The sequence below is a fragment of the Trifolium pratense genome, linkage group LG1 (assembly GCF_020283565.1).
Source record: "Trifolium pratense cultivar HEN17-A07 linkage group LG1, ARS_RC_1.1, whole genome shotgun sequence".
NCBI classification, from domain to species: domain Eukaryota; kingdom Viridiplantae; phylum Streptophyta; class Magnoliopsida; order Fabales; family Fabaceae; genus Trifolium; species Trifolium pratense.
This window is the reverse complement of record NC_060059.1, coordinates 44817237-44843116: the sequence shown is the minus strand read 5'-3', so window position 1 is coordinate 44843116 and position 25880 is coordinate 44817237. Positions and strand designations below refer to the sequence as shown.

Sequence of the window (25880 nt, the reverse complement as noted above, 5' to 3'; positions counted from 1 at the left end):
GAAAGGAATTTGAAAACTCAAAGTTCTCAGATTTCTGTGCATCTGAAGGAATTGTTCATGAATTTTCTTCCCCTATAACACCCCAACAAAATGGTGTTGTTGAGAGGAAAAATAGAACTTTGCAAGAATCAGCCAGGGTGATGCTACACGCTAAGAAACTTCCTTATATGTTTTGGGCAGAGGCCATGAGTACTGCTTGTTACATCCATAACAGAGTGACACTAAGGGCTAATACAACTACTACTCTGTATGAACTATGGAAAGGGAAGAAACCTACTGTCAAGCACTTCCATGTATTTAGAAGCAAATGCTACATCTTGGCAGATAGAGAACCAAGAAGGAAGTTGGATCCTAAGAGCGAGGAAGGAATTTTCTTAGGTTATGCAACAAATAGCAAAGCCTATAGAGTGTATAACTCCAGAACTAAAACTATGATGGAATCTATTAATGTGGTTGTAGATGATTCAACAGAAGACAAGACGACAGATGTGGCAGATGATGCTATAGCATCTGACTTACCAAGTGTTGAGACTGTAGAAGTAAAAGAATCAGAATCAGATACTGAAGCTTCTATTCCAGAACCAACTAAAACACCAAAGAAAGGTCCTTCAATCAGAATTCAGAAGAATCATCCTATAGATCTAATTATTGGTAATCCAGATCAAGGAATAGCTACTAGAAGGACAAATGATGTTATAACTAATTCTTGCTTTGTGTTAAAGGTAGAACCCAAAAATGTGAAGGAAGCTCTGACTGATGAATATTGGATTAATGCTATGCAAGAAGAGTTGGGACAGTTCAAAAGGAATGAAGTTTGGGACTTGGTGCCTAGACCAGAGAATGCTAATGTGATTGGTACAAAGTGGGTTTTCAAGAACAAGTCTGATGAAAAAGGCAATATTACTAGAAACAAGGCCAGACTTGTTGCTCAAGGATATGCTCAGATTGAAGGAATAGACTTTGATGAGACATTTGCTCCTGTTGCTCGTCTTGAATCCATAAGGCTGCTACTAGGAGTTGCTTGCATTCTAAAGTTCAAACTGTTTCAAATGGATGTGAAAAGTGCCTTTCTGAATGGGTACTTAAATGAAGAAGTCTATGTGGAGCAACCCAAAGAATTTGTGGATCCTAATCTCCCAAATCATGTGTACAAATTGAAAAAGGCTCTATATGGCTTGAAGCAAGCCCCTAGAGCTTGGTACGAAAGGCTTACTGACTTTCTTGTCAAGAATGGTTACAAAAAGGGAGGGAATGATAAGACTCTCTTTGTAAAAGAAGAAGGAAAGAAGCTTATGATTGCTCAGATTTATGTAGATGACATAGTTTTTGGAGGAATGTCTGACCAGATGGTGCAGCACTTCATACAACAAATGTACTCAGAGTTTGAGATGAGTTTAGTGGGTGAGTTAACGTTCTTTCTTGGTTTATAAGTTAAGCAGATGGAAGACTCAATCTTTATCTCTCAGAGTAAGTATGCCAAAAACATTGTCAAGAAATTTGGTATGGAAAGCTCCATTCATAAAAGAACTCTTGCAGCTACACATCTAAAACTAACTAAAGATGAAGCAGGTGTAGATGTGGATCAAATCATGTATAGAAGCATGATAGGAAGTCTTCTATATCTCACTACAAGCAGGCCAGATATTGCTTTTGCAGTTGGTGTTTGTGCTAGATATCAAGCTGCTCCAAAAATGAGCCATCTAACTCAAGTGAAGAGGATTCTTAAATATGTAAGTGGAACTTGTGATTATGGTATGATGTACTCTCATGGTGAAGGTTCTATGCTAGTAGGCTATTGTGATGCTGATTGGGCAGGTAGTGCTGATGATAGAAAAAACACTTATGGGGGTTGTTTCTTCCTTGGAAATAATTTGATTTCATGGTTTAGCAAGAAACAAAATAGTGTATCTCTCTCTACTGCTGAAGCAGAGTATATTGCAGCTGGAAGTGGTTGTTCTCAATTGCTATGGATGAAGCAAATGTTGAATGAATACAATATCAAGCAAGATGTCATGACCTTATATTGTGACAATTTAAGCACCATAAATATTTCAAAAAATCCAGTTCAACATAGTAGAACAAAGCACATTGATATAAGACATCACTTCATTAGAGAACTCGTGGAAGATCAAATTGTGACTCTAGAGCATGTTGCTACTGAAAAAAACTAGCAGATATTTTTACTAAAGCATTGGATGCAGTCCAATTTGAAAATTTGAGAGGCAAACTTGGTATTTGCCTATTTGAGGAAGTATAGCAATTAATATGTTGGAGGCGTGCAACTACTTTTCCCTCTCTCCAATTCAAATTGCACGCTATTCAAGGAAAGTTAGGATTGATTTTCCTAAAACACTACAACTTCACGCCACCAATCACTCAACCATTTTACTCTCTCCTCTACAGACCCAAAGATTACTTTCTCTCTCACACATACAAAAATCTCCCAACTCTCCGAATCCCAAATCCCTATTTCTCTGTTACTATTTTTGTTCAATCAAAGAAAATCAAGATCATCATGTCTAAATCAACAAGATCGTCCACTGCGAAGAACAATCAAGGATCACCGGCACCAGACAACGATTCATCTGCCAAAATCACTCAAGTCGATCCTATTTCAACTGTGTTCCCTCAAAAACCCAAGAAGATGAGGATAAAATCTGTTGCTGTAAGGCCTAAGAGAACTCCTATTACGCGTAAGTCTTCTACTTCCTCTTTAATGAGAATTGGAGAACAAAATCTACGGCCAATAGAGATAGGAATGTGCCTAAGAATAGTTTTAAAAGTACTGAAAACCCTAGTGAATCAGATACTGAAAATCATGGTGCTACTGATGGCACGAATAAAAATGCTGAAACCCTAGGAAAGGAAAATCCCCAAAAAGATGAATCCCTAGGAAAGTCCTGTTTGAATGTTGATGATAGTACTAATGTAAAGATGGCATCGCCTGCTGGTGGTGTATCTGAGAATTTGGCTGGTCCCTCTAGTGTCAAATTCTGGTCTGATGATGAAGATGTTGAACCTCCTGAGAATGTTGTCCATAAAACCCCTGAGGCTTATGTTGTAAGTGACAAGAATAAAACTCCTCATAATGTAATGCATGATAATGCATTTGAAACCAATACTGATGCTGACCCACCATCCAAGGATGTGCATACTGAACCAGATGTTGTGGAAGTTAATGATACTTCTGAAGAAGAAGATGGTGTGAGAATAAGTATTCCTGTTACAGATAGGTCTAAGAGACTTAGAAGTAACTCGGGCAAGGATGTGGCCACTCCTAGTCAGAAGTCCAACACACCAAAGGAAGGAAAGAAAACTTCAACCCCTGCCAAGAAAGCTGTGAAGTTTGGACCACCTAGAAGTGCCAACAAGGTCACTACTTCTGGCAAAGAAAAGAAAAACTTGAAAAGGAAAGAACCTGAGTCTAGTGAGTCTGAATTTGAAGAGGAAACTGTCAAAATCACAAGTGGTGGATCTTCAAGAAAAACTGTAAAGGGAAGAAAAGTACCATTGAATGTACCCTCTGCACCCCTTGATAATTTCTCTTTCCACTTTGAAGATGGCCCAACCAAGTGGAAATTTGTGTTTAATAGAAGACTTTCAGTAGAGAGGAATTTGAGTAACGACTTTCTACAGTGTAAGGAGCTTATGGAACTGATCAGTGCTGCAGGCTTAATGAAAACAGTGAAAGCCCTTGCGGTGTATTATGAAAAGCTAGTCAAAGAGTTCTTAGTGAACATAGGAGAAGACTGCATTGATCCTACAAGCCCTGAGTTGAGAAAAATCTTTGTTAGAGGAAGGTGTGTCAATTTTTCTCCATCTGTTATCAACCAGTACTTGAGAAGATCAATAGATGAGATTGCAGATATGGGAGTTAGTCAGGATGAGGTATGCAAGACCATTACAGGAAACTCTGTGCAAGCATGGCCAAAGAAGAACAATTTGTCTGCAACAAAACTGACTGCAAAATATGCTCTGTTGAATAAGATAGTTGCTGCTAACTGGGTGCCCACCACTCATTCAAACAGTGTGGCAACTGGTTTGGCCAGGTTCATTTATGCAGTAGGCACAAAAACCTCTTTTGCTTTTGGTTCGTACATCTTTGAGCAAACATTTAAACATGTTAAGTCACTTGCTGTACAAATGCCAATTGCTTTCCCTACTCTGCTATGTGGTATAATATTGGATCAGCATCCAGATATATGTACTCCTGCTGATGTGCCTTGTGCTAGAGAGGCAGACTTGTCTTTTGACTACAGGCTGTTTGAAGGGTCACATGCTGCAGACATTGCTGGACCATCTGGCAAGAAATCTGCTAACACCTTGAGCAAGAAGCAGATGATAGCTGATCTAAAAGAGACCAGCAAGGCTCTGGAGGAAAGGAAGCTGTCTATAGATCGTGTGATTCAGGCCTTGGAGGCTGAAGTGGCTGAGGAAGGAGGTATGGAAGGTGATGGTGCTGCTGGTGAGCAAGTGCAAGTGGAGGACTCTGATGAAAGTGCCTCTATTTGATTTGTTTTCCTTGTACTTTTAAATTTTCTGGATTTCTATGTTTCTGCGTGGGCTAGGCCCTGATTTTGGAGCACCTGCGTGTGCCACTGGTTTGTAACATGCACAATATGCTCCTTATGCTTTGATGACTCCAGGTTTTATGTGCTCTGACTTTATTTGTCAGAATTTTGAGCTAAAAAGGGGGAGTAATTCCTGATTTTGATTTTCTGATATGCATGATGTGAAGACAGATGCTACAGCATCTGACATATGCGTAGTAAGTGTGTGTGCGTACTACTATGATGAAGCATGACTTTAGGGGGAGTGATGCATGAAGTGAGGGGGAGTAGAATTTATTTTTCTACTACTCTAGTCATATGCAAAGTGTGCGCAAGTTATGTTCTATCCGCTGTCAAACGCCTCTGATTTTACTTTTCTTCTTAGCTGTGTGTTCAAGTTGACTTGAAGGAAAGGATTCTCTATATCTCTCTACAAAGATTGGTCTAAGATTGTTTTAGCCAAAATTTGCCAAAGGGGGAGATTGTTGGGTTTTGAAGATTGGCTACAATTTTGCAAAAACATCATAAGCCAACTGCTGTACCTAGATGCTGCAGAATGCCTGTACAGCATGTGTCTCCAGGAAAACAGAACGCGCTATAATTACATTTTCATATCTTTTGAAGATTTGATCTACAAATATGATTGTGCTTATCCAGCTAGCCAAAAGCGTTTGTTACTAAAAGATATTAAAAAAGGCGGTTTGTTTTATTTGTTACAAAAATATATTTCAATATTTTTGTTTCAAATCTTTTTATTGAAGAAATGTTTTTTTTTGGAGTAAATCTTTTCTCAAAAATATATTTTTGGGATTGAAGAGTTTGTTGAAGATTTATTTTTCCAGCAAATCTTGCGAGCTGTCATTGAAGATTTGATCAAATAATTCTGAAGATTTAACTTGAAGACCAAGGTTATTGAAGACTATAAATACATAGGACTAAACGATGTATTCTTTATGTATTCTAAACCGTGTTCTACAAAGTGTGAGTGTTAGGGTTTAGAGAGTTGTTAATTGTGAGCCTTTCTTGTGTCACATTGATGCAAGCTTAGGACTAGTTTAAGTTGTAAGTTGTGTACTTATTCCGAAGCTTTTAAGCAAGGAGGTAAGGTACGATTTAAAGATTCAACCTTAAGCTTTTAAGCACGGGTTGTTATCGTTTGTGTCTTGAAGGGTGACTTCGCCATCATTGCAGTTTGTATACTATCACAGGTTGTGTGGTAGTGAAAAGGGAGTGAGCAGTAACTCATATCTAGGAGTTCCTAGGTAGAATATAGCACGGGTAGTCGCTAGGTGATAAGTCGTAAACTTGAGAGTTTGCTGAGGGCTTAGAACTAGGACTATTATAGTGGATTCCTCCTGGATTGGTATCCCCCAGATTAGGTGTGTTTACACTGAACTGGGTTAACAAACCTACCGTGTTCATCTTTAAATTCTGCACTTTATTACTCTGTTCGTTTTACTCTGTTTTGTCTGCTGTGAGATACAGACAACTGCTGCAATATATGTTATAGCACTTGTCCACTACGTGCCAGAAATTTCATTTTTTTTAACAAAACAGAGAAAATATATTTGTTTTTATATTTCATGCATATAAATTAAAAGTAGCAACTCATCCTATATTTTGGTTGTTAGCTTGTTGCTGACTACACTTAGCAAACAATTTGTATTATGGCGACTTTGTCGTAATTGTATTTGTTATTTTAGTAGTTTTTAATTATTGTGCTAATCATATTATTAGTTTTTTCTTAATGTTGTAGAAACTATAAAATTTAAATGTGAACTTTTTAAGGTCTGTTTAACCTATTTAAAAAGACTATATAGAGAAGCTTTAATGTAACAGGCTTTTAAATAGGCTACAAGGCCATGCCAGACTTTTAAAAGGCTCAGGCCAAGCCAAAAAAAATGACATTTGATAGGCCGTAGGCCAGGCTCAGACCTAAAGAAAAATCGTAGGCCAGGCTCAGGCCTATCAAGGCCTGGCCTGGCCTGTTCCCAACCCTAATCCGGCGGGGTGTTTTCGCATCTATGAAGTACGAATACAGACACGGATACTAGACACAACACAGACACTGACACATCAATATCGATGAAAATTTAGAAAAATGACATAATTTAGTGTAATTATAAGTGTCGGTGTCGGTATCCAACACGGACACGCCTAATATGACGAATATGGGTGCTTCATAGGTTCGCTTAAGCTTCCCTCTTTTTGTAAAAAAAAAAAATAATAATTCAAGGGGAAATAGTCATTTTAGTCCCCGAATGTGCAACTCGCTGTCATTCTAGTCCCTGACCGAAGAAAAAATACAAAATAGTCCCTGATTCTGCAATTCGTTAGTCACTTTAGTCCCTGACGTTAAAAATGACTGTTAACTTTACGAAAAAGCTAATGTGGCATCTTTTTGGGGACACGTGCCACGCTGAGTAGACATAAATTGGACAAGTGATATGATGATATGGCTAGGGACGAAAATGACAATACAAGAGACCAAAATGACAGTATTTTTTTTTTTTCATTTCTTCATCTTCTTCCTCTCACTCCATCTTCATACATTTATCAATAAAATCCATAATTTTAAACCCAAATTTTTTAAAAAATCATCAATAAAAATTAGGTGTAAAGAAGTGATGATGAGTGATGATAATTGGTAAAGAAGTCCATGAGGTGCTCTTTCTTGTTTGTTTTGTACTTGGAAGTAGAAGATGTTGTGGCTTGTTTGGGATGATTTTAATTTGTGGGAGGGAAAAATGAAAGTGCATAAACAATTGGATGTAGTCGAGAGCAGGAAAATGAATTCGTTTGAGAAAAGAGGAAAAATCAAAGAGAATAATGAAAGTTGGAAAAGAGGAATAATATTATGATGATCTATTGTTATGTGTTTTGGGTTTGGTGGTATTTAGATGATGGTGGATACGAGAAAAGACAAAGTCGCTTTAAAATTCTGGGTTTTATTGACGAATGTATGAATATGAAAAGATGAAGAAGGATGAAAGGAAGAAAAAATGAAGAAATGGAAAAAAAAAAATATTGTCATTTTGGTTCCTCGTATTGTCGTTTTGGTCCCTCGTCATATCATCAGTCCACTTGTTCAACTAATGCCTAGTCAATGTGTCACGTGTCCCCAAAAAAAATGTCACATCAGCTTTTTTGTAAAGTTAACCAGTCATTTTTAACGCCAAGGACTAAAATGACTAACAGATTGCAGAATCAGGGACTATTTTATATTTTTTTTCCGATCAAGGACTAAAATAACAGCGAGTTGCACATTCAGAGACTAAAATGACTATTTCCCCTTAATTCAAACATAGAACCACATCCATAAAACACAATGTGCTTGTTGATCATCAATAATTCATTTCTTTAATCATCAATAATTCATTTCTCCTTAAAAAAAATATCATCCATAATTCATCACTCACCAAAAACCACCGGTGTCATCTCCGATCACCTGAGCTGAGATCTGAGATCACCTGACAGCATGACAACAACAATCCCAAATCCGCTAAAAGCCGTAACACTAACTCACGTCCGTTACGAAAGAGGCGACAAATTAGGCCACTTCTTAGCATGGATATCCCTAATCCCCGTTTTCATCAGTTTCGGCGGTTTCATTTCCCACTTCATCTTCCGTCGCGAACTTCAAGGTATCTTCTTCTTCTTAGGCTTACTCGTTTCACAGTTCATCAACGAAGTAATCAAATCCTCCGTTCAACAAGCTCGTCCTATAACATGCCAGCTTCTCGAAACGTGCGATTCACACGGTTGGCCTTCGAGTCATTGTCAATACATGTTCTTTTTCGCAACTTATTTAACGTTCTTGGCTTCTAAAGGAATTGGATTTTCCAAGAATATTGCGCTTAATGTTGTTACTTGGTCTATGGCTTTTTTGACCATGTATTCTAGGGTTTATTTGGGTTATCATACTGTTGCTCAGGTTTTTGCTGGTACTGCTTTGGGGGTTTTGATTGGTGCTGGTTGGTTTTGGATTGTTAACAATGTTTTTTTCCCTTATTTTCCTGTTATTGAAGAAAGTGTTTTTGGAAGGTTGTTTTATGTTAAGGATACTTCACATATTCCTAATGTGTTGAAGTTTGAGTATGATCAAGCTAGAGCTGCTAGAAAAAAGACCGACTCTGATGATTCTAAGTCTGATTAATTAATGGGTATGTTTAATCGGAATCATTTCCCTTTTTCATAAGGTTATTATTGTTTTCTATTTTGTGTCATTGGTGTTGTTTTGATGCAACTTCTTAGGATTGGTGGGAATATTGTTTGTAGACTTGGATTTAAAAATTGTATGAATCGAAATTGTTTTTAGAGTCATAGGAAATAACTGTGTTGTTGGTTTGTGTTATGATCTGTATTTTATAGTTTGTTTTTATTGATGATGTTAATTTGATGAAGAAACGAAGGAAAAAAATGTTCATTGTTACGATTCTAGAGACAGATGACTCAAGTAGTTCTAGAAGGATCCATGACTTGGCATTTGAATTAATCGGGTGTCTAGAAGGTTGTGAGGTGGGAAGGAATTTACCATGCTAGGTTATCTGTTAGAATTGTAGTTGTTATTCATAATTCGGTTATGCAGCATTGAGAGGCGGATGTTCCATCAATGCCTGTATAAACCTGTATTTCTTATGAGTATCGATGAATGAAGAAATTAGTCACTTTCCTTCTCTTATTATCTCCCTAGGAAGGTTTTGTGCCTTGAAGTACAGTTTCCCATTTTCCCACTCCTAGCATTCATGGTTGTCATTCTGATTTGTTTGTGTGACATGACAGGATTCATTGATTTTGTGAATGTTTTACATTTTAATCGGATTTACTTTTAATTTTGGGAATACTGATATGGTAGAGGAAGTAATTGAGAGGCGAGTATCATTTTGCTATTGTGCTTTTTTTACATTGGCAAAGTGTCCGTTTCTGTTATAAGCAAGTATCTCTGTCTTGTGTTATTCAAGCGTAATGTGATCCGTAAATTGAGTAAACTACATGTTAACGTGTCAAAGTAAAGGCAAAAAATCTTGTGAACTGGAGCTCTAGGTTATTTGATTACGAATTACTACAATCCTCCTTCTTCCAATTTAATTTTGTGACAATGACACCTTAGTTAATCATGATGCGCTCCTTGTCAAGAAATGACTAGAATGATGAAATTTATTGAGTATGTTTCTAATTTATATTTGTGATATCGATTTTTTTGAATACTTGTTGAAACATTTGGGATCAATTGCACGGCATAAAATAGGAACTTGATGTGGTGGTTTGGTTCTCACTTCTCAATAATGTGTCCTGACACTTCATTATCCATTCTTATCATCCTCTTTTTGAATATTTGCCTCAATTATTTGAAGTCACCAGCCTGTCCTGTCATCTATGATAGGTTTATCAGACTGAAACTTCAATTAGACAGTAGGGCATACATATTTCTGGGTTTGGAGTTCTGCTCGTGGCATGTAATTGTTTCTTAGAATAGGCTAGTGTTGAATTGGAGAAAAAATATATGGGGTAAATCTATGCTGATGATAGTAGTTAGTAGTGCTAGCTATTCTTAGTTCAATGGTAAATTGTTTCTTTGTTGGTGGTCACGTAAAAATTGTTTATGCTATCACCACTCTGTAATGCATATTCAATTCCTATGAAGTGTGCTTACTCTTGTCATAATGAAGATGTTAGATTAATTTTTATTATGATATTTTGAGTTTAAGTCTACTTCCTTTCCATTCTATCGTGTTCTATGTAAAATGCTTTTAATTATTTTAATTTAAGAGAATATAAGATAGTTGATTCAGGGCAATGTTGATAGAGAATTGAGCTTGGATGGGGAAATGAGTGACCAGCCCAAGATATGGAAAGTTTATGAGAGGAGGAGGGGTAAGACAAGTAATAAGAATGCTGACTTGGCATTAGTTGTAACAGATTGATAGTGGGAAGGGAGAATGTGTTTATGTAAGGGGAGTGAGCATTGAGAGTTTTTGAAGCTCAAGTTTTGTCCCGCATAGTCACATGATTCTGAAATATCTGAGAGATATTCCATGTATAGGTTGATAGTGGGAAGGGAGAACGATATGAATTTTGTTTTAATACATCTTGATATCTTTTGAATCGAGAATGAAAATACTAACTTTAAATCAAACATTTAAGCAGCCAATAACTCCACTTTTCATTTTCTTTTGAATAAAACTGGAAGTGTTGAATTGATACATGTGTTAAAATGTGCTATTTGCAATGACCATTTTATTTCTGAACTTGAAGTACAATTAGTAAAGATGTATTTAAGACCCTCTTTGTTAGTGTGGAGTGCTTAGTGAGGAAGATGTGTATTGATGAGGTTGTGTGAAATATTTCAGGGTTGCTCCTCTATTGTTTGGTGTATATAATCAATTTCATATACTTGTATGGGAGGGTCAAGTAGGATCACCTTGATAATATGTCATGCTAGACTCTTTTAGTTTGTATACGGGTCATGGATCTTGGCAGAGGATTGGTTTAAATGATGGAACAAAATAGGTGAAATGTGAATTAATTTTAAAGGGTTACTCCCTCCGTCCCAAATCCTTAGTCCTTTAAGCTTTTTAGTTTTGTCCCAAAACTTTGGTTCTTTTATGAAACCAAGGTACAATTAATGATATTTTATCATTTGTAACCTTACAAAAACTAAGACATTCATTAAATGAATTTTCTCTTTCTTAATAAAGTAAGAGTAAAAATGACTTAGCTTATCATTCTTTATTATTTCTTAATCCATGTGCAAAACTCTAAAAGGGCCAAAGTTTTGGGACGGAGGGAGTATTACATAAGAAACAACGTAGAGAATTTTTGTCTTAACTGATTGCTTAGTACTACAACCTAAGAATTTCATTAATGAAGACTGTTTCGCTCTTTGCCAAACAATGTAGAAAATTTACGTTTTAACAGATTGCTTGGTAGTTACTAGTTAGTACAACCTAAGTGTTACATTAGTGAAGATTCTATTGCTCTTTGCCAATGGCTATCTTGGTTCTTGCACCTTCAATTATGAATTCTCCTGGCAGTCCTGCTACTTAGGAGCAAGATAGCACTGATAATATACCAATACTGCTGGTCTATATGTAGCTGTAAATGTAATAAGCAATCAGTTAAGTCAAAGGACAGTGTTATTTAGGACTGATGATATACCAACCTAAGTGTTACAGCAGCATTATTTATAGGATACAAAATAATATCCGGTTGTGGTTCTAATCTTCAAAGGACAGTGTTATTTAGGACTTATGGTCATCTTAACTATTGTCAATAAAAAATGCATGCATATGAAGACAGTATTGTGAGTCTTGTATCCCGTCTTTTAAATTCAATATTCTCTTTGAATTGAGAATTTGAGTTTCTATCTTATGTGGAAGGCAGAAATATTTTAAGTTATCTCTATTAACTCTATTCTTTACACATCATTTGGTAACTGATCTTGCTTCTTTTCCATTTTCCAGGCAGCTTGCTCCGGGTTTCTTTCAGGATTTGTTTTACAGGAATTTAGAAGCCATCTTGCTTAGGTTACCAATGACATCTATGGAGAGAGCAGCAAAGCGCACACTGATATTTTAGGCCTGGGATGATGATGCCTGTGAAATTGAAACTGAAATGATGTAACAATAGAATGTGTTATCACATGCTATAGATTATACAGACTTGAATATTTATCCTGTTTTCTATTCGGGTTGATATAAAGATACATAGATAAATTCAAATACAATACACACTCATAAATCAAGGAGTTGTCTCGTTAATGATCCTTATTGTTATATATAAGCATATCGGGCTTCTTTTTCTTTCTTTTTTTTTTTAAAAAAAAAAAAGAAAAAAAAAAGAGGAGTAGCAAAGGACTACTACCTCAAAATATAAATAACCAATATATATATATATATATATATATATATATATATATATAAGCTTATGCAAATATATAGGGTTTGTTTGGATTGACATATTTTTAAGCTTGTGCAAATATATAAGCTTTTGTGTATTATTCAAAAGCTTGTCAAAATAGTTTATAAAAAAAAAAATAGCTTATGAAGATGCAATTTTTGTTGGTGAGAACTTATGAATTAACATAAAAACTTATTTATTTGTATACTGTATGTTTTTTTTTTTGTTGATGAAGTATATGTTTTTTGTAATCTAAAAAATAAGCCAAATCAAATGGAATCGTAATATATAGGGTGCTTTTGGATTGTATTTTTTAGCTTATACAAAATAACTTATACAAATAAAGAAATATTTATGTCTTATTCATAAGCTTGGCAAAGTAGTTTACAAAAAAAACAGTTTATGAAGAGCCTAATAACTTAGTTAATGTGATCGATATATAAGGGGAGTTTATTAATTATTTAAGAAATTAACTTAGTTAATGTGATCAATATTTTGGTAGTTTGGCTTTACTATACCTTAATGTATGAAACTAACAAATGAATAGAATATTTTGGTTGGCCTTGAGGTCTTACTTAAACCTTCCAAGAAGAATCAAAGAATAATTAACGAACGAATCAAAGAATAAAAGTTGTTCAGTAAAATTTCCTACTTTTTAATTGATGAAGTGCACCCTAAGAACTAAAGGGACTAATAGTTTTTTTTATAAGTGGTAATCATGTTGTCCCTGGCCAGTTCCAAAATTTCAAAGTCTTGTTAAGAACAATAAATTAATATATGAATGGCCACCCTGTCTCGGTTCTATTATGAGATGGTGTACCTTAAAATCCTTAATTATCAGAATATTTCAATAGTGGAAATTGCAATTTAACATATAGCAATGTTCGAAAGGATATGAATAGTTGTAATCAATATAAAAAGGTTATAGGGTCCAGCTTGTTGGTCGTTAGACTTTCATTCATATTATGGGAGGAGCCAAGTCCCATCAAGCCTGAACAGTTGTTCGGGCTCTGACAAAACTTTTGGTACTTTTAGGGTTAGTTTAGGGTAAAACTCGAGATTTTTAGGGGATTTGTTAGAAATAATATAAAACCATTGATATGGCTCTATCCTAACACCTTAAGGTTTTGAGATAATCGGTTATTTGACATGGTATCAGAGCCTCTATGACTAAGTGGTCTAGAGTTCGATTCCCGCTCCCCTCACTTTCTAATTAAAAAGTGGAATTTAAGCATATGGTAGGTGGGCCTATGCATTATCCACGCTTCAAGCCCAAGTGAGCTCTTGCGTGAGGGGGCGTGTTAGAAATAATATAAAACCATTGATATGGCTCTATCCTAACACCTTAAGGTTTTGGGATAATCGGTTATTTGACAGGATTAGTTTGGGGCAAAACTGAGATTTTTTGTTGGCCTATTTATATATTACGTCACATGTGAAATTCTACACAGACTCTAATTTTTCTGACTTCGCCACTGATTCACATGTGACTCTCCCGCTCAATCCCACTCAATTGACTACTAGTCTTTTGAATTTTATACTCTCTTCACATATTTATCCAAAACCCTAAGGCGTTAAGTTTTTAAGAATCATCTCATTTAAATGTTATCAAATCTTTCAACCAACGTAAAACTTAACTTACATTTGATATAATTGTTTATGAATTGATTATTATGTTTTAATTTAAGTGGCTTGTTCGACAAGTAACCACGTATTGAAACTTTTCAGTTTTACATCAATTCCATTTAGTAAAAGGCGAAAGTAAAGTTTGCTAGAAATTCCTTTGTTACGTGAATGCACATAAAAAACAATGATAATAATATTCATCTTATGCATGAAATAATTAGCAAACACAAAAAGAAAGAAACGTATATGGGACCGATTTATTTTTTATGTTATTGTAGTATCGGAAGAAGATTCACATTCACAAAAGTACTTTTGTCAAGTTTTATTTTCAGGAAGAGAAAAAAGTATCATAATTTAAATACCTTAATGTTATTTTGTCAAAAGCAATAATATTATTCAAAGTTTTTAAGTTTTACATTTATAACAAATGACTTAAAAAATAAATAGATCTTTAAATTTATAACTTATTGCACATTTATCTTTCTGTTAATTTCCTCCAATATATGTGCATTTTTCATCAAATATTCCTCATGATGAAAGTCGACCTTAACAGTGACAGTGCAACAAGAAAATTAAAAAAGATAACGGTGCAACAAGTAACAAATGTATCTCCCGTAGTTGATCAAATTATATTTATTTCTTAATTTAGTTCATAGGGCGAATAAGAAATATTTCATCTTTTATTTTCTTCGATTGGTGTAATGACCCGTTGGTTTGTCTACAAACCATCTAATGGTGTTCTAATAAACTATAAGGGTAAAATACACCTTAATCTTCTTATAATTCATTTTTTTATTATAAAAAAATAAAAAATTGAGATATCCTTTCAGGATGCTAACATATTCAAAAGAGTGTAATTAGTATGTACTATTTTCTGAAAAACATTACATCACATTAAATCACATTCAATATGAAAATATATGTGGAGATATTTTGAGTTAATATAATATGTGTCTCACTAACATGTACTCTCACGACATATATTTACAGGATTTAAAAATAAAAATTTAGTATTGAAAAACAAATTTTAAAAATTTTAAAAATTTGGACTTAATCTCTAATATATATTATTTTTATTTTTGGTTTCTTACATGTCCTATGACATATGTTAGTAATTGTCTTTCTTAAACTTTTGGATGGGAGAAGCTTGCGCTCCACAATACTTCAAATTTCAAATAGATAAAGAAAAAAAAAAAACGAGAGAGAAGGGATGTGCAACATGGGACATGGCCTCTTAAAAATGAGGTTTCAAAAATAATTATATGATAGTAGTATTAGTAAGTGTAAAAATTAAATATATTGCAATACCGTAAGGTCCAACCCAATTTTTCTAAAGGAAAAAAAATAAAATAGGAATCCCTTGTTTTCAATATATATTTTTTTTTTACAATAGTTTTCAATTTTATTTAAGAAAACTCTTTATTACTAATTTCAAAATGACAATGTTTCTTGTCCTATTTGGTTTAATATATTTGGATTAATATTGATAATTTATATGTTTACAAGAATAAGAATGATTATTTTTTTTTTTTGTAAAAAAAAGAATGATTATTTTTTTATATTATATGCAATTTAAATCGATGATTTTTTTTTTTTTTGAAATTTTTTGTTTTTTAATTAGGGCACTTTTATATTTTGGACAGAGTCTCAAAAAAGTCGGAGACACCCCTGTAAGTAATTTATTAGTTTTTCTTAGTAAAAAATATAAGATTGTATTGGTTATTGAGTTATTGACAAGGGATGCACGGTAACACTTGATCAACTCTTTCTATAAAACCTCTATTGCAATCAATTTAAGAATCGAACAACAATCATAAAAAAATGCAGCAGGTAAGGTAAGGTAAGACAAGGCAAGGAAATGAATTGAATAATTTAGCTAAGAGGAAAATGAGACAGAGAAGTGACTAAGCAACCAACAACAAAACAGAGAAAGAGGTGAGAGATCATTGATACGAATCGCAACCATTTACTTTTTTTTTTTTTGTGAAGCAATCGCAACCATTTACTAACTTACCACCGCTTTGAGTGGGGCCAACATCAATATCCATTGGACACCGTTAACAACAACCACATTGCACATGATAATTGGATGGGCCCCATATTCCTCATAACGAACCACCTCTCTCGTTGTTCTTTCTTTCTTTCTTTCTCTCTCTTGATATGATTGAACAGAGAATAGAAACCACTTTGTCCCTTCCCAAGATCTAATCGCATTTCTTACTTTTCAACCGTAATCTTCAACTTCTCTTCTTCTCTTTGCTTTCACTTCAGGTACTTCCATTTTCCCTCTCAGTCATTCAACTTACTATTTTTGTGTTATGATCGTTGATACAGATCTTCAAATTTACATGTTTTCATTTTATAATTAAGGCTGGCTGGCTGGCTCAAACCTGAGTGTGAAAGGAATTAATTAATGCTAACAAAATGATGAACAAGAAGCCAAATTGGTTTTCCAATGTGAAGAAAGCTCTTAGCCCTGACACAAAGGAAAACAAAAACCAGGTTTGGATTCTAATTCACTTATTTCACCTTTTCTATTATATTATCTATTCATATAACCACTGTTAGAGCATCAACTAGTAACAAAAGAATGAATATAGAAACCCAAATCGCAAAACAATGGAACACCAGAGCAATTGTACTTCCATATAATTACTTGATAAGAATGTGAGATGACACAAGGCTTTATAAGCAAGAGGCAATTCTCAACTTACAAGCCGTTTTTTAGGGTTGAGTTAGGCTCAACACCAATTTCTAAGATGGTATCATAGCCTCCCACATTGGATGTGAAATGGCCTGGACAAAACTTTATAAGCAAGAGGCAATCCTCACCTTACAAGCCGGTTTTGTAGAAATGAATTAGGCCCAACAACAATTTCTAAGATTACTTGAATGAATTCGGATTTACATTGTTACAAGTCATATGTATAATACTACGGTCAAGATTACAACAATACCCACTGAGCCGTGCCGCGGGGGGCTATCAGTCCATATATATAACACTCGCTATGCTCTCTTGCCCCTCTTTTGTGCCTATGAACCATACTCAACAAGCACTTCTGAGAATATTTGGCAAAGCTTATGAAAACAACTTATCGCTTATATGAAAACGATTTGACTTTATTTTATTTCTGTAATAATATAGTTTATACGCACATAAGTAGTTACTATATGATAAACTTTTATGTTATAAGCATTTAATTAAGCTATTTATCCAAACAATTATTAATTTGGGATGTTTCTTATAGTGTTAGCAACTGATTTTGCAGAATTCAAGTGGATCAAAGAAGAAATGGTATGGGAAGAAAAAATTACACACTTCAGACTGATAGAAACTGATGAATTCAGAGAATGTAGAGAAAATTTTCATTGATTGAAAATGTGTATTTACAATGATGTGATTCTAACTTTATATACTAGTGTAGATAGAATAGAGTTTGTTACAGATGTAACTGACTCAGACTAGTGTAGATAGAATCTAGAGTTTGTTACAGATGTAACTAACTCAGTTAGGCTAAACAGAAAGCTAACTACTTATTACAATAACTAACTAGAAGCTTCTTAGCTCTAACACTATATACTCTAACATTCCCTTGCTGAATCTGATGGTGTCTTTGCCAAGCTTTCCTTGTCGAACACTCTAAGTTTGGCACGAAGGGGACTGAACTTTGCAGCAGACAATGGTTTAGTAAGAATGTCTGCCCACTGATCCTGGGCTGGCACATGAGACACAACCAGACTTTTGTTGAGAACTTTTTCTCGAACAAAGAATATATCAAGCTCCATGTGCTTAGTTCTGTGATGCAGAGTAGGGTTGTGAGCTAGAGAAACAGTGCTCAAGTTGTCACATAGGATCTTGGGAGTATAGAATCTACAACTCAATTCAGTCAAGAGAGATTGAAGCCACAGTATTTCAGCAGACAGATTAGCAAGGCTTCTATATTCTGCTTCTGCACTGGAACGTGCCACCAAAGTTTGTTTCTTTGACCACCATGAAACAAGATTGGGTCCAACATATATGCAAGCTCCTGAAGTAGATCTCCTATCATCTGGGTCAGAAGCCCAGTCAGCATCACAAAAGCCAATCAGAGATAAGGGTTGATTTGTAGGAGCAGCTTGTAGCAAAAGACCATGATTAGTAGTGCCACTAAGATATCTAAGTATCCTCTTTACAACTTTCCAATGGTCTTCAAGCGGGTTAGCAAGAAATTGACATACTTTGTTGACAGAGTATGAAATTTCAGGCCTAGTTAATGTAGCATACTGTAGTGCTCCAACTATGGATCTGAATAATGTAGGATCTTCAACTGGTGCTGAACCAACCTTAGACAGTTTTAAACTTGATGCCATAGGAGTTGTCATCCCATTTGCAGTTTCCATATTTGCTCGTGCTAACAAATCTCTAATGTATTTGGCTTGAGAGAGAAGAAGACCACCATGTGGTAAGTGAAATACCTCAATGCCTAAAAAATAGTCAAGAGAGCCCAACTGCTTGAGAGCAAATTCTGCATTAAGTTTAGAGATAAGCTGCTGTATATGAGAGAGGGAGCTGCCAGTGATGATTATATCATCAACATACACCAGAACCAACATTTGCAAAGTAGCAGAGGTCATGATGAACAAACTGGGGTCACATTTGCTTGCCTTAAATCCATAAGCAACCAGTGCAGCTTTAAGTCTGTCAAACCAGGCCCTTGGTGCCTGTTTTAAACCATACAGGGCCTTGTTGAGTTTGCATACTAAACCTTTCTCTTGAACTTCAAAGCCTGGTGGCTGATGCATATATACTTCCTCTTCCAAAACTCCATTTAGGAAAGCATTATTAACATCTATTTGTTGAATAGGCCACTTGTTTGTTACTGCTATAGTCAAAACAGTTCTGACAGTTACAGGCTTAACCACTGGAGAGAAAGTTTCAGTAAAATCTGTCCCTGCTCTTTGATGAAAACCTTTGGCAACTAGCTGTGCCTTGTATTTTTGTATAATACCATCTGGATTTTCCTTGACTCTAAACACCCATTTGCACCCGATAGGTTGTTTGTGAGAAGGAGACGGAACTAGTTGCCAAGTGTTGTTTCTCAAGAGTGCTTCATACTCTTCTTTCATGGCTGAAATCCAATGGGTGGACTGGAATGCCTGTTTAACAGTAGTAGGTTCAATATGTGTTAGCAGAAGGGTGGGGTTGGCCTTGGTTTTGGATCTGGTTAGCATAGAATGACTGTTTAATTTCTGTTTGGTAGGTAAAGGAGGAGGAGGAAGAGGAGGAGGAGGAGGAGATATGGATGGTGACACTGAAGTGGGTGAAAAAATGTGTTGAGAAGCATTGGACCTTTGAATGGGGGGACTGTTGTCAGAGTTATAAGAAGATAAGGGTGTGGATGGTGATGTATGCAGTGAAACATCATTATGAGATTGATGTTCTGATAGTGGTGTAGATGGTGAAGAATCAGGTATAGTAGATGTTGCAGGGATGGTTGTGAGAGGTGTAGGATTCAGAACTTGGGTTGGGGTAGGTGTGTGGGCTGGAGCAGGTATATGGGTCTGGATAGGTATAGGAATTGGTACTTGTGATGATGAGGTAGAAGGTGTAGATGAGGCAGTTGTAGTAATAGGTTTGGTAGTAGAAAAGAGATGTGGATAAGGGAATCTCTGCTCATTAAACAAGACATCTTTGGACACATAAATGCGACCATCAGAACTAAGACACTTATAAGCTTTGTATGTGGAGGAATATCCTAGAAAAACACATTCTTGAGACCTGAAGGCTAATTTAGTTGTGTGATAAGGTCTAAGAAACGGAAAGCATGCACAGCCAAATATTTTAAGGGCTTTGTAATCAGGTTGTTTGTTGAGTAAGACATAATATGGTGATTTATTTTGAAGCACATGGGTGGGGAGTCTATTGATAAGAAAGGCAGCTGTGATGAAGGCATGATCCCAATATTTCATAGGTATGCTGGCTTTGGATAACAGTGTAAGGCCAGTCTCAACAAGATGCCTATGTTTTCTCTCAACTAAACCATTTTGATGGTGAGTGTGAGGGCAGGTTAATCTGTGGATAATGCCAAGATTAGCAAGGTGTTGGGTAAGGGGTCTGAATTCACCACCACCATCAGTTTGAACTTGTTTAATCTTACAATTAAATTGTAATTCAACCATAGATTTAAACTGGATAAATTTGCTAAAAGCATCAGATTTTAGTTTCAAAGGATAGACCCAAACAAATCTAGAAAAGGCATCAACACAAGTAAGAAAGTAAGTGAAACCACTAGAGGATTTGACAGGGGCTGGGCCCCACAAGTCACAGACAACAAGTTCAAGGGGTGAACTATAAGTTGTTCAAGCACCTCCTTTTCATCCACCTGAGGAGGAGATTATGTTATCTCATGTTGAGAATGAAAACAATCATGATCATGTAGAAGTTGTAACCGATGTGGATGTTGAGGTACCAGTTCCTGATGTTCAGATGCAAACTTCCGAGGTTCGAGCCACTCCAATTGTTCAGTTTAGCAGTAAACCTCCAACGGATGAAGTTGCGGCAATCAAGATTCAAACCGCTTTTCGGAGATACATGGTATTTATATTTCAACTTCTATTTATATCTATATATTAACTGTTCCATTCATCTTTTTTCAGTTATGTATTGAAAAACCTTGGTCACAAAATTGAGTGAAAAACCTCTGTCACAAAATTGATATTTCACTTTCTTGTTTACTGTACACTAACAGTGAATCGATTCAAACTCTTGTTTAATGATGTGAAGTTATGTTGTCAATGTCATTAGTGGTAATCAACAATTGCTGCAAAAGAAAGCTTATTAATTTAATGATTTGCTACTTTCAAACTGAATTTTGTTTTGATATCATCCAGGCAAGAAGAGCATTGAGGGCTTTAAGGGGGCTGGACAGGTTGAGATCGCTAATGGAAGGGCTAGTTGTGAAACGTCAAGCCATTAGTACCCTTCGCTCTATGCAGACTTTAGGTCATGTGCAATCCCAGATTCGTTCGAGGCGGCTCAGGATACTAGAGGAGACTCAAGCTCTGCAAAAACAGCTCTTACAGAAGCACACAAAAGAGCTAGAGATACAGGTCTCTTGAGGGTTAAATTCCCTGATATACTTTAGAATAAGTATATTGACACATGAAATAAATCCATTTGAATTTTAACTTATTGATTATGGAATGATTTTAACGTGTTTCAAATTCTCATAACAGATTGGGGAGGAATGGGATGAAAGCATACAATCAAGAGAACAAATTGAAGCCAAGTTACTAAGCAAGTACGAGGCTGCTATGAGAAGAGAAAGAGCAATGGCTTATTCATTCACTCATCAGGTTTTCTATTTCTCTTTAGAAGTTGCATTCTCTTTAGATGACTGAAACTGAAAGATAAAATGGAAAATGGTTTAGTAAGTTAAATTAAATTACATAAAAATTATAGTACACAGTATAAAGCATAGTTATCAAATTGAGATTTCGATCATAAATCAGAAGATATGTTTTTCAAAGGGTTCTGCTGACATGTGCCCTAAGAGCATATTTTAAGGTGCATTTAATTAACTAATATCTCATTTAATATACTTCAAAAATAGCAATAATCAACTTTATTAATTAAAAGATATAGTCCACTATATTTATTACCCATTTAAAAAAATTGCATAGACAAAATATGATACTTGCCAAATACTTGATGTATGATCACGCGTTTGGTAAAAAAAAAATTTGCTATTAATATTCGGTCTTGTTCACCGAGAAAAAGCAAAAAACACAAGTCATCATTAATTAAGTAGTATTACCAGGAGTACTATAAGCCTGATTGTTAACAAACAAAAACAAAAATTGGTATCATATAATTATGGTTGTATAATCATGCGCGTCATCATAAATTAAATTTGGCAGCATATAATATTTTTTCTTTCCAATTCTTTTAAATAGGTAATAAATATAGTGGATCATATCTTTTAATTAATAGAGTTGATTATTACTATTTTTAAAGTAAATTAAATGGAATATTAGTTAATTAAATGCACCTTAAAATGTGTCCTTGAGGCACATGTATAAAGCATAGTTATCAAATTGAGATTTCGATCATAAATCAGAAGATATGTTTTTCAAATTGTGAGTCAAATCTTATTATGAATTGTAAGATACATTACCGATAAAGAATGGCAATTTTATAAAAAAATAAAATAATAATTGACATAGCAAAATTGGGATTCAGTAGAATAAATTGGGATTTTTCATAGTGAATCAGAATTCATCACAATGAATCAGAATTAAATGTGGGATATAGTGAATCAGAATTCATCACAATGAATCAGAATTAAATGTGGGATATAGTGAATCAGAATTCATCACAATGAATCAGAATTAAATGTGGGATTCGTGTACAAAATAGATACACACACTAAGGATTTGTATCGAATGGGTCATGTCTTGTATCAAATTGAGATACGACTTGCAAATATCGTACGATACTGATAACCATGGTATGAAGTATCAAAATAAGAACCCCAAACCTTATTATCAAGTGTATTGCCACACCCTCAAGTAGGGCTGTGCAAAAACTGTTGACCCGCCCGAAACCCGGTAAACCCGACAATGGAAAAGGGAAACGGGCGGATTGAAGTGGGTCACGGGTCAACTATGTACATTTTTCAGTTTCACATGGGTGGAATTGGACGGGTGCGGTTTGAAATTTTTTGATCCGATGGGACTCAAACCCGACCGAATGTGACCCAATTAGTATAATAGAGTACTAGTATCTTTATAAAATGTCCAATCACAATGTATGTAGAACACAGCTATATGTTCCTTGAAACAAGAAAAAGCATACATTGGAACCATAAAAGTAAATGTTACTGCTACACGTTTAATATTTTTGCAGAAGTCACATGCCTACATTAGCTAGTACATGGAGAATGGGCATGTTCAATTTATTTATTAAATATATAATATAGAAATCAATGACACGTTTAACACTTTAACTTATAGAAACTTAGAAAGTACTACTAGTAGTAGTATTTTCACATTAAAAAATACAACTAATAAAGCATTATTTTTGATATAAACTAAAATACACTTCTTTTATAATTTTTAGTAAACTTCTTCAAAAAGAGTTATGCAGAGACTATCCCATCTGATTTCAAGCTTTGCCACACTCCCACCTATCTCTTCCATCTACATCCCGGTGATCCTAAACTCAATCTTCCCCTCATATCCATTGTTGCTCATTATAAACAATACTGGAATGGTGATAATCAACCTTCTTATTCTTTTTTTACAGTTCAAGCTTCTTATTCTTCGCACTGTTCATATTGCTTTCCGGTGAGCAACTTTCTGTCATCATCTTGCTCAGTTTCGTGCAAAATCATCCTATTAAAATTATAAATGGAGAAGATACAAACCGAACTAACCGAGCCGTCCAACCCGCCACCGATTTCAACCGCACCCGACTAAACCGTTGCTCTTGATGGTCGGAAGTGAGTCTGTTTTTGTCCTCCTCGGTTTCATATCAGATGGGGTTTTTGGGACCGGATCCGACCGATGCCCACCCCTACCCTCAAGGATTAGGTCCACTTTTTACAGGTCAGTGGAATCTCTATGCTCAAAACCCCGATTTGAGTAGTCATTTATTTAGTACTTCGCAAGGTGCAGGAACTGCCATTCTAAGTTTCTAACACTTCTTGGGGGATTCCACCCTCAAACGCATAGTTTATGGCTGACCGATATGGCACATCATCATTACTATTGCAATTTTTTTTCTCACTGCGAGTCATATGTATAGAACTAACTTCGGGATTGGGCACAGTATAAAAGATATTAAGAACTTTTTGCTCAGTTTCCATTCAACAAACACATTATTTCATTGGCCTAAATTCTATCAAGTTTCAATTTAACCTTTTCCCTGTCAAAGGGGGAGTATTTGATTACTGGTTTGAGTTTGTTGATCTTTTGAGCAAATTAAGTTAAGAGTTTGATCTGAGATAAATATGTACTTGTATTTGACAGAAAAATGGGAGGAATTCATCGAAATCTATAAATCCTATGTTCACGGATCCAACCAATCCTGCTTGGGGATGGAGCTGGTTGGAACGTTGGATGGCGGCCAACCAAAGCCTGATGGAAAAAGAGAAAAATTCATCTGCAAAAAGTTCAATCAGCGGGATCACCAGTGCTGAAATCAGCAAATCATTTGCTCGTTTCCAGCTCAATTCTGAAAAGCATTCTCCAACAGCCAGCCAAAATCCGGGTTCGCCTAACTTCCAGTCCATTCCAAAGCCTCCCAAGCCAACAGTCGGTAAGAAACTGAACAAGGCAAGCCCAAAGGAAAGCTTTATTATGGACAATGATACCAAAAGCATGACGAGTGTGCAGTCAGAGAGAGTCCGGAGGAGGCACTCCATTGCTGGATCAACAGTGAAGGATGATGAAAGCCTTGCAAGCTCTCCATCAGTTCCAAGTTACATGGTGCCAACTAAATCTGCAAAAGCTAAGTCTAGGTTGCAAAGTCCATTAGCTGCAGAAAATGGAACACCAGAGAAAGGGTCCTTTGGAAATGCGAAGAAACGTCTCAATTTCCTGGCTTCGCCTGCTAGATCAAGGCGCCATTCTGGTCCACCAAAAGTAGAAAGCAGCTTAAATGCAGAAATCACCGTTTGAAATGGTGTGGCTGGTTGATTATATAACCAGAAATCACCTCATTATCATTGAAATTTCCATTTTTTTATTTATCCAAATTTATGTGTAACTTATCATTTCTTCAAAGCTGTTGATTTGGGGTGGGGGGGTGGGCAAAAACTGCTTCCTTAGTGTGTTTATGTATTTGTATTTTCTGTATTTATTTGTTCACAAATGTGGTCCATGGTGGTAATATGACAGAAGAACAAGTCAGGTGTAAGAAATCATTTGGGAGCTTCCCATTTCGGACTATTATCACTCTGTTTCCTTGATTATTGTGAATTTGTGATATAAAATGTATATTTGATTTTTGTCTCATTTCTTTTATGTTAGATTGTTTTGGTAGCCATGATATTTATATTGATTATTGAAGCGATATGATGTATAATAAGATGCTAGGATTTGTGAAGAACACAAAGAATATTAGTTGTATATCTGGCAAACAGAGTCGTGTCTCTAGTCTCTAGTTACATGAAAGCCATATAAAACAATTTAATTTGAAGAATGAATGATGATAAAAAAAAGCTTGGACAGATAAAAATCTTAGCTTCAAATAGGGAAATGGATTAGGCGCGGTCGCTTTCCGTGCGGTCACAATATTTGTGGCTGTTCGATCCCGATCTAACAGTTCAGAAAATGCAGATTTATGTTTATTTAATAATACTGGATACACTATGCTTAAATCTTGATCGGGCGGTTAAAAACACCTGAATGTTTGACTGCAGGGAATTTATGACTGCACAGAATTCAGGACCTTCAAATAGGGTGGTATTTCTTATAAATAGAGCACATCTCTATATGGCCGGCGGTATGATACTCGTGCCCGTTCGAGTATTCATTTTTTCGCTTTATACTTTAGTTACTTTAGAGAATTTAAATAAAATAAACATATTTTAATTTGGTCAAGTAGTTTATTGGTTAGAATTTCACCTTAAAGTGAATAAATAGGGTATCTGACCCTTGCATATATTATGTGATGTCTCTACCAACTGAGTTAAACTTACGGGAGTAAAATAAATTAATATTTTAATACTCAAATAATAAGAGTAGGATGATTAGTTAAAAAAAGATTTTTCAAAGGTCAATTAGTTAAAATTGTGAGAAAAATAAAATAAAAAAATAATT

General features: G+C 35.3%; 3 protein-coding genes and 1 long non-coding RNA gene across 5 annotated transcripts; all 4 read left to right on the top strand.

Annotated features, from left to right (window-relative positions):
- Nucleotides 1–2515: 2515 nt before the first annotated feature.
- Nucleotides 2516–4512, top strand: LOC123894870. The gene is made up of 2 exons (XM_045944954.1): nt 2516–2693; nt 2807–4512. Exons 1-2 carry the CDS (start codon nt 2516–2518, stop codon nt 4510–4512), a joined length of 1884 nt encoding a protein of 627 aa, XP_045800910.1.
- A 3386-nt stretch (nt 4513–7898) lies between these two features.
- On the top strand, nt 7899–12315 carry LOC123898764 (lipid phosphate phosphatase gamma). Its single transcript, XM_045949780.1, has 2 exons — nt 7899–8713; nt 12014–12315. The coding sequence occupies exon 1, from the start codon at nt 8029–8031 to the stop codon at nt 8704–8706; it is 678 nt and encodes a 225-aa protein (XP_045805736.1). The 5' UTR covers nt 7899–8028; the 3' UTR covers nt 8707–8713; nt 12014–12315.
- A 3617-nt stretch (nt 12316–15932) lies between these two features.
- Nucleotides 15933–25073, top strand: LOC123912717 (protein IQ-DOMAIN 2-like). 2 transcript variants are annotated; one of them, XM_045963282.1, is made up of 5 exons: nt 15933–16346; nt 16446–16577; nt 20946–21164; nt 21291–21410; nt 24087–25073. In XM_045963282.1, exons 2-5 carry the CDS (start codon nt 16500–16502, stop codon nt 24735–24737), a joined length of 1068 nt encoding a protein of 355 aa, XP_045819238.1. In that variant the 5' UTR covers nt 15933–16346; nt 16446–16499; the 3' UTR covers nt 24738–25073. The 2 variants fall into 2 exon arrangements, with proteins under 2 accessions (XP_045819238.1, XP_045819232.1); XM_045963276.1 differs by lacking the exons at nt 15933–16346; nt 16446–16577 and adding an exon at nt 20281–20649.
- LOC123912733 lies at nt 22133–23663 on the top strand. The gene is made up of 2 exons (XR_006811455.1): nt 22133–23265; nt 23362–23663. It is a non-coding gene; the product is annotated as an uncharacterized LOC123912733 (long non-coding RNA).
- Nucleotides 25074–25880: the final 807 nt, after the last annotated feature.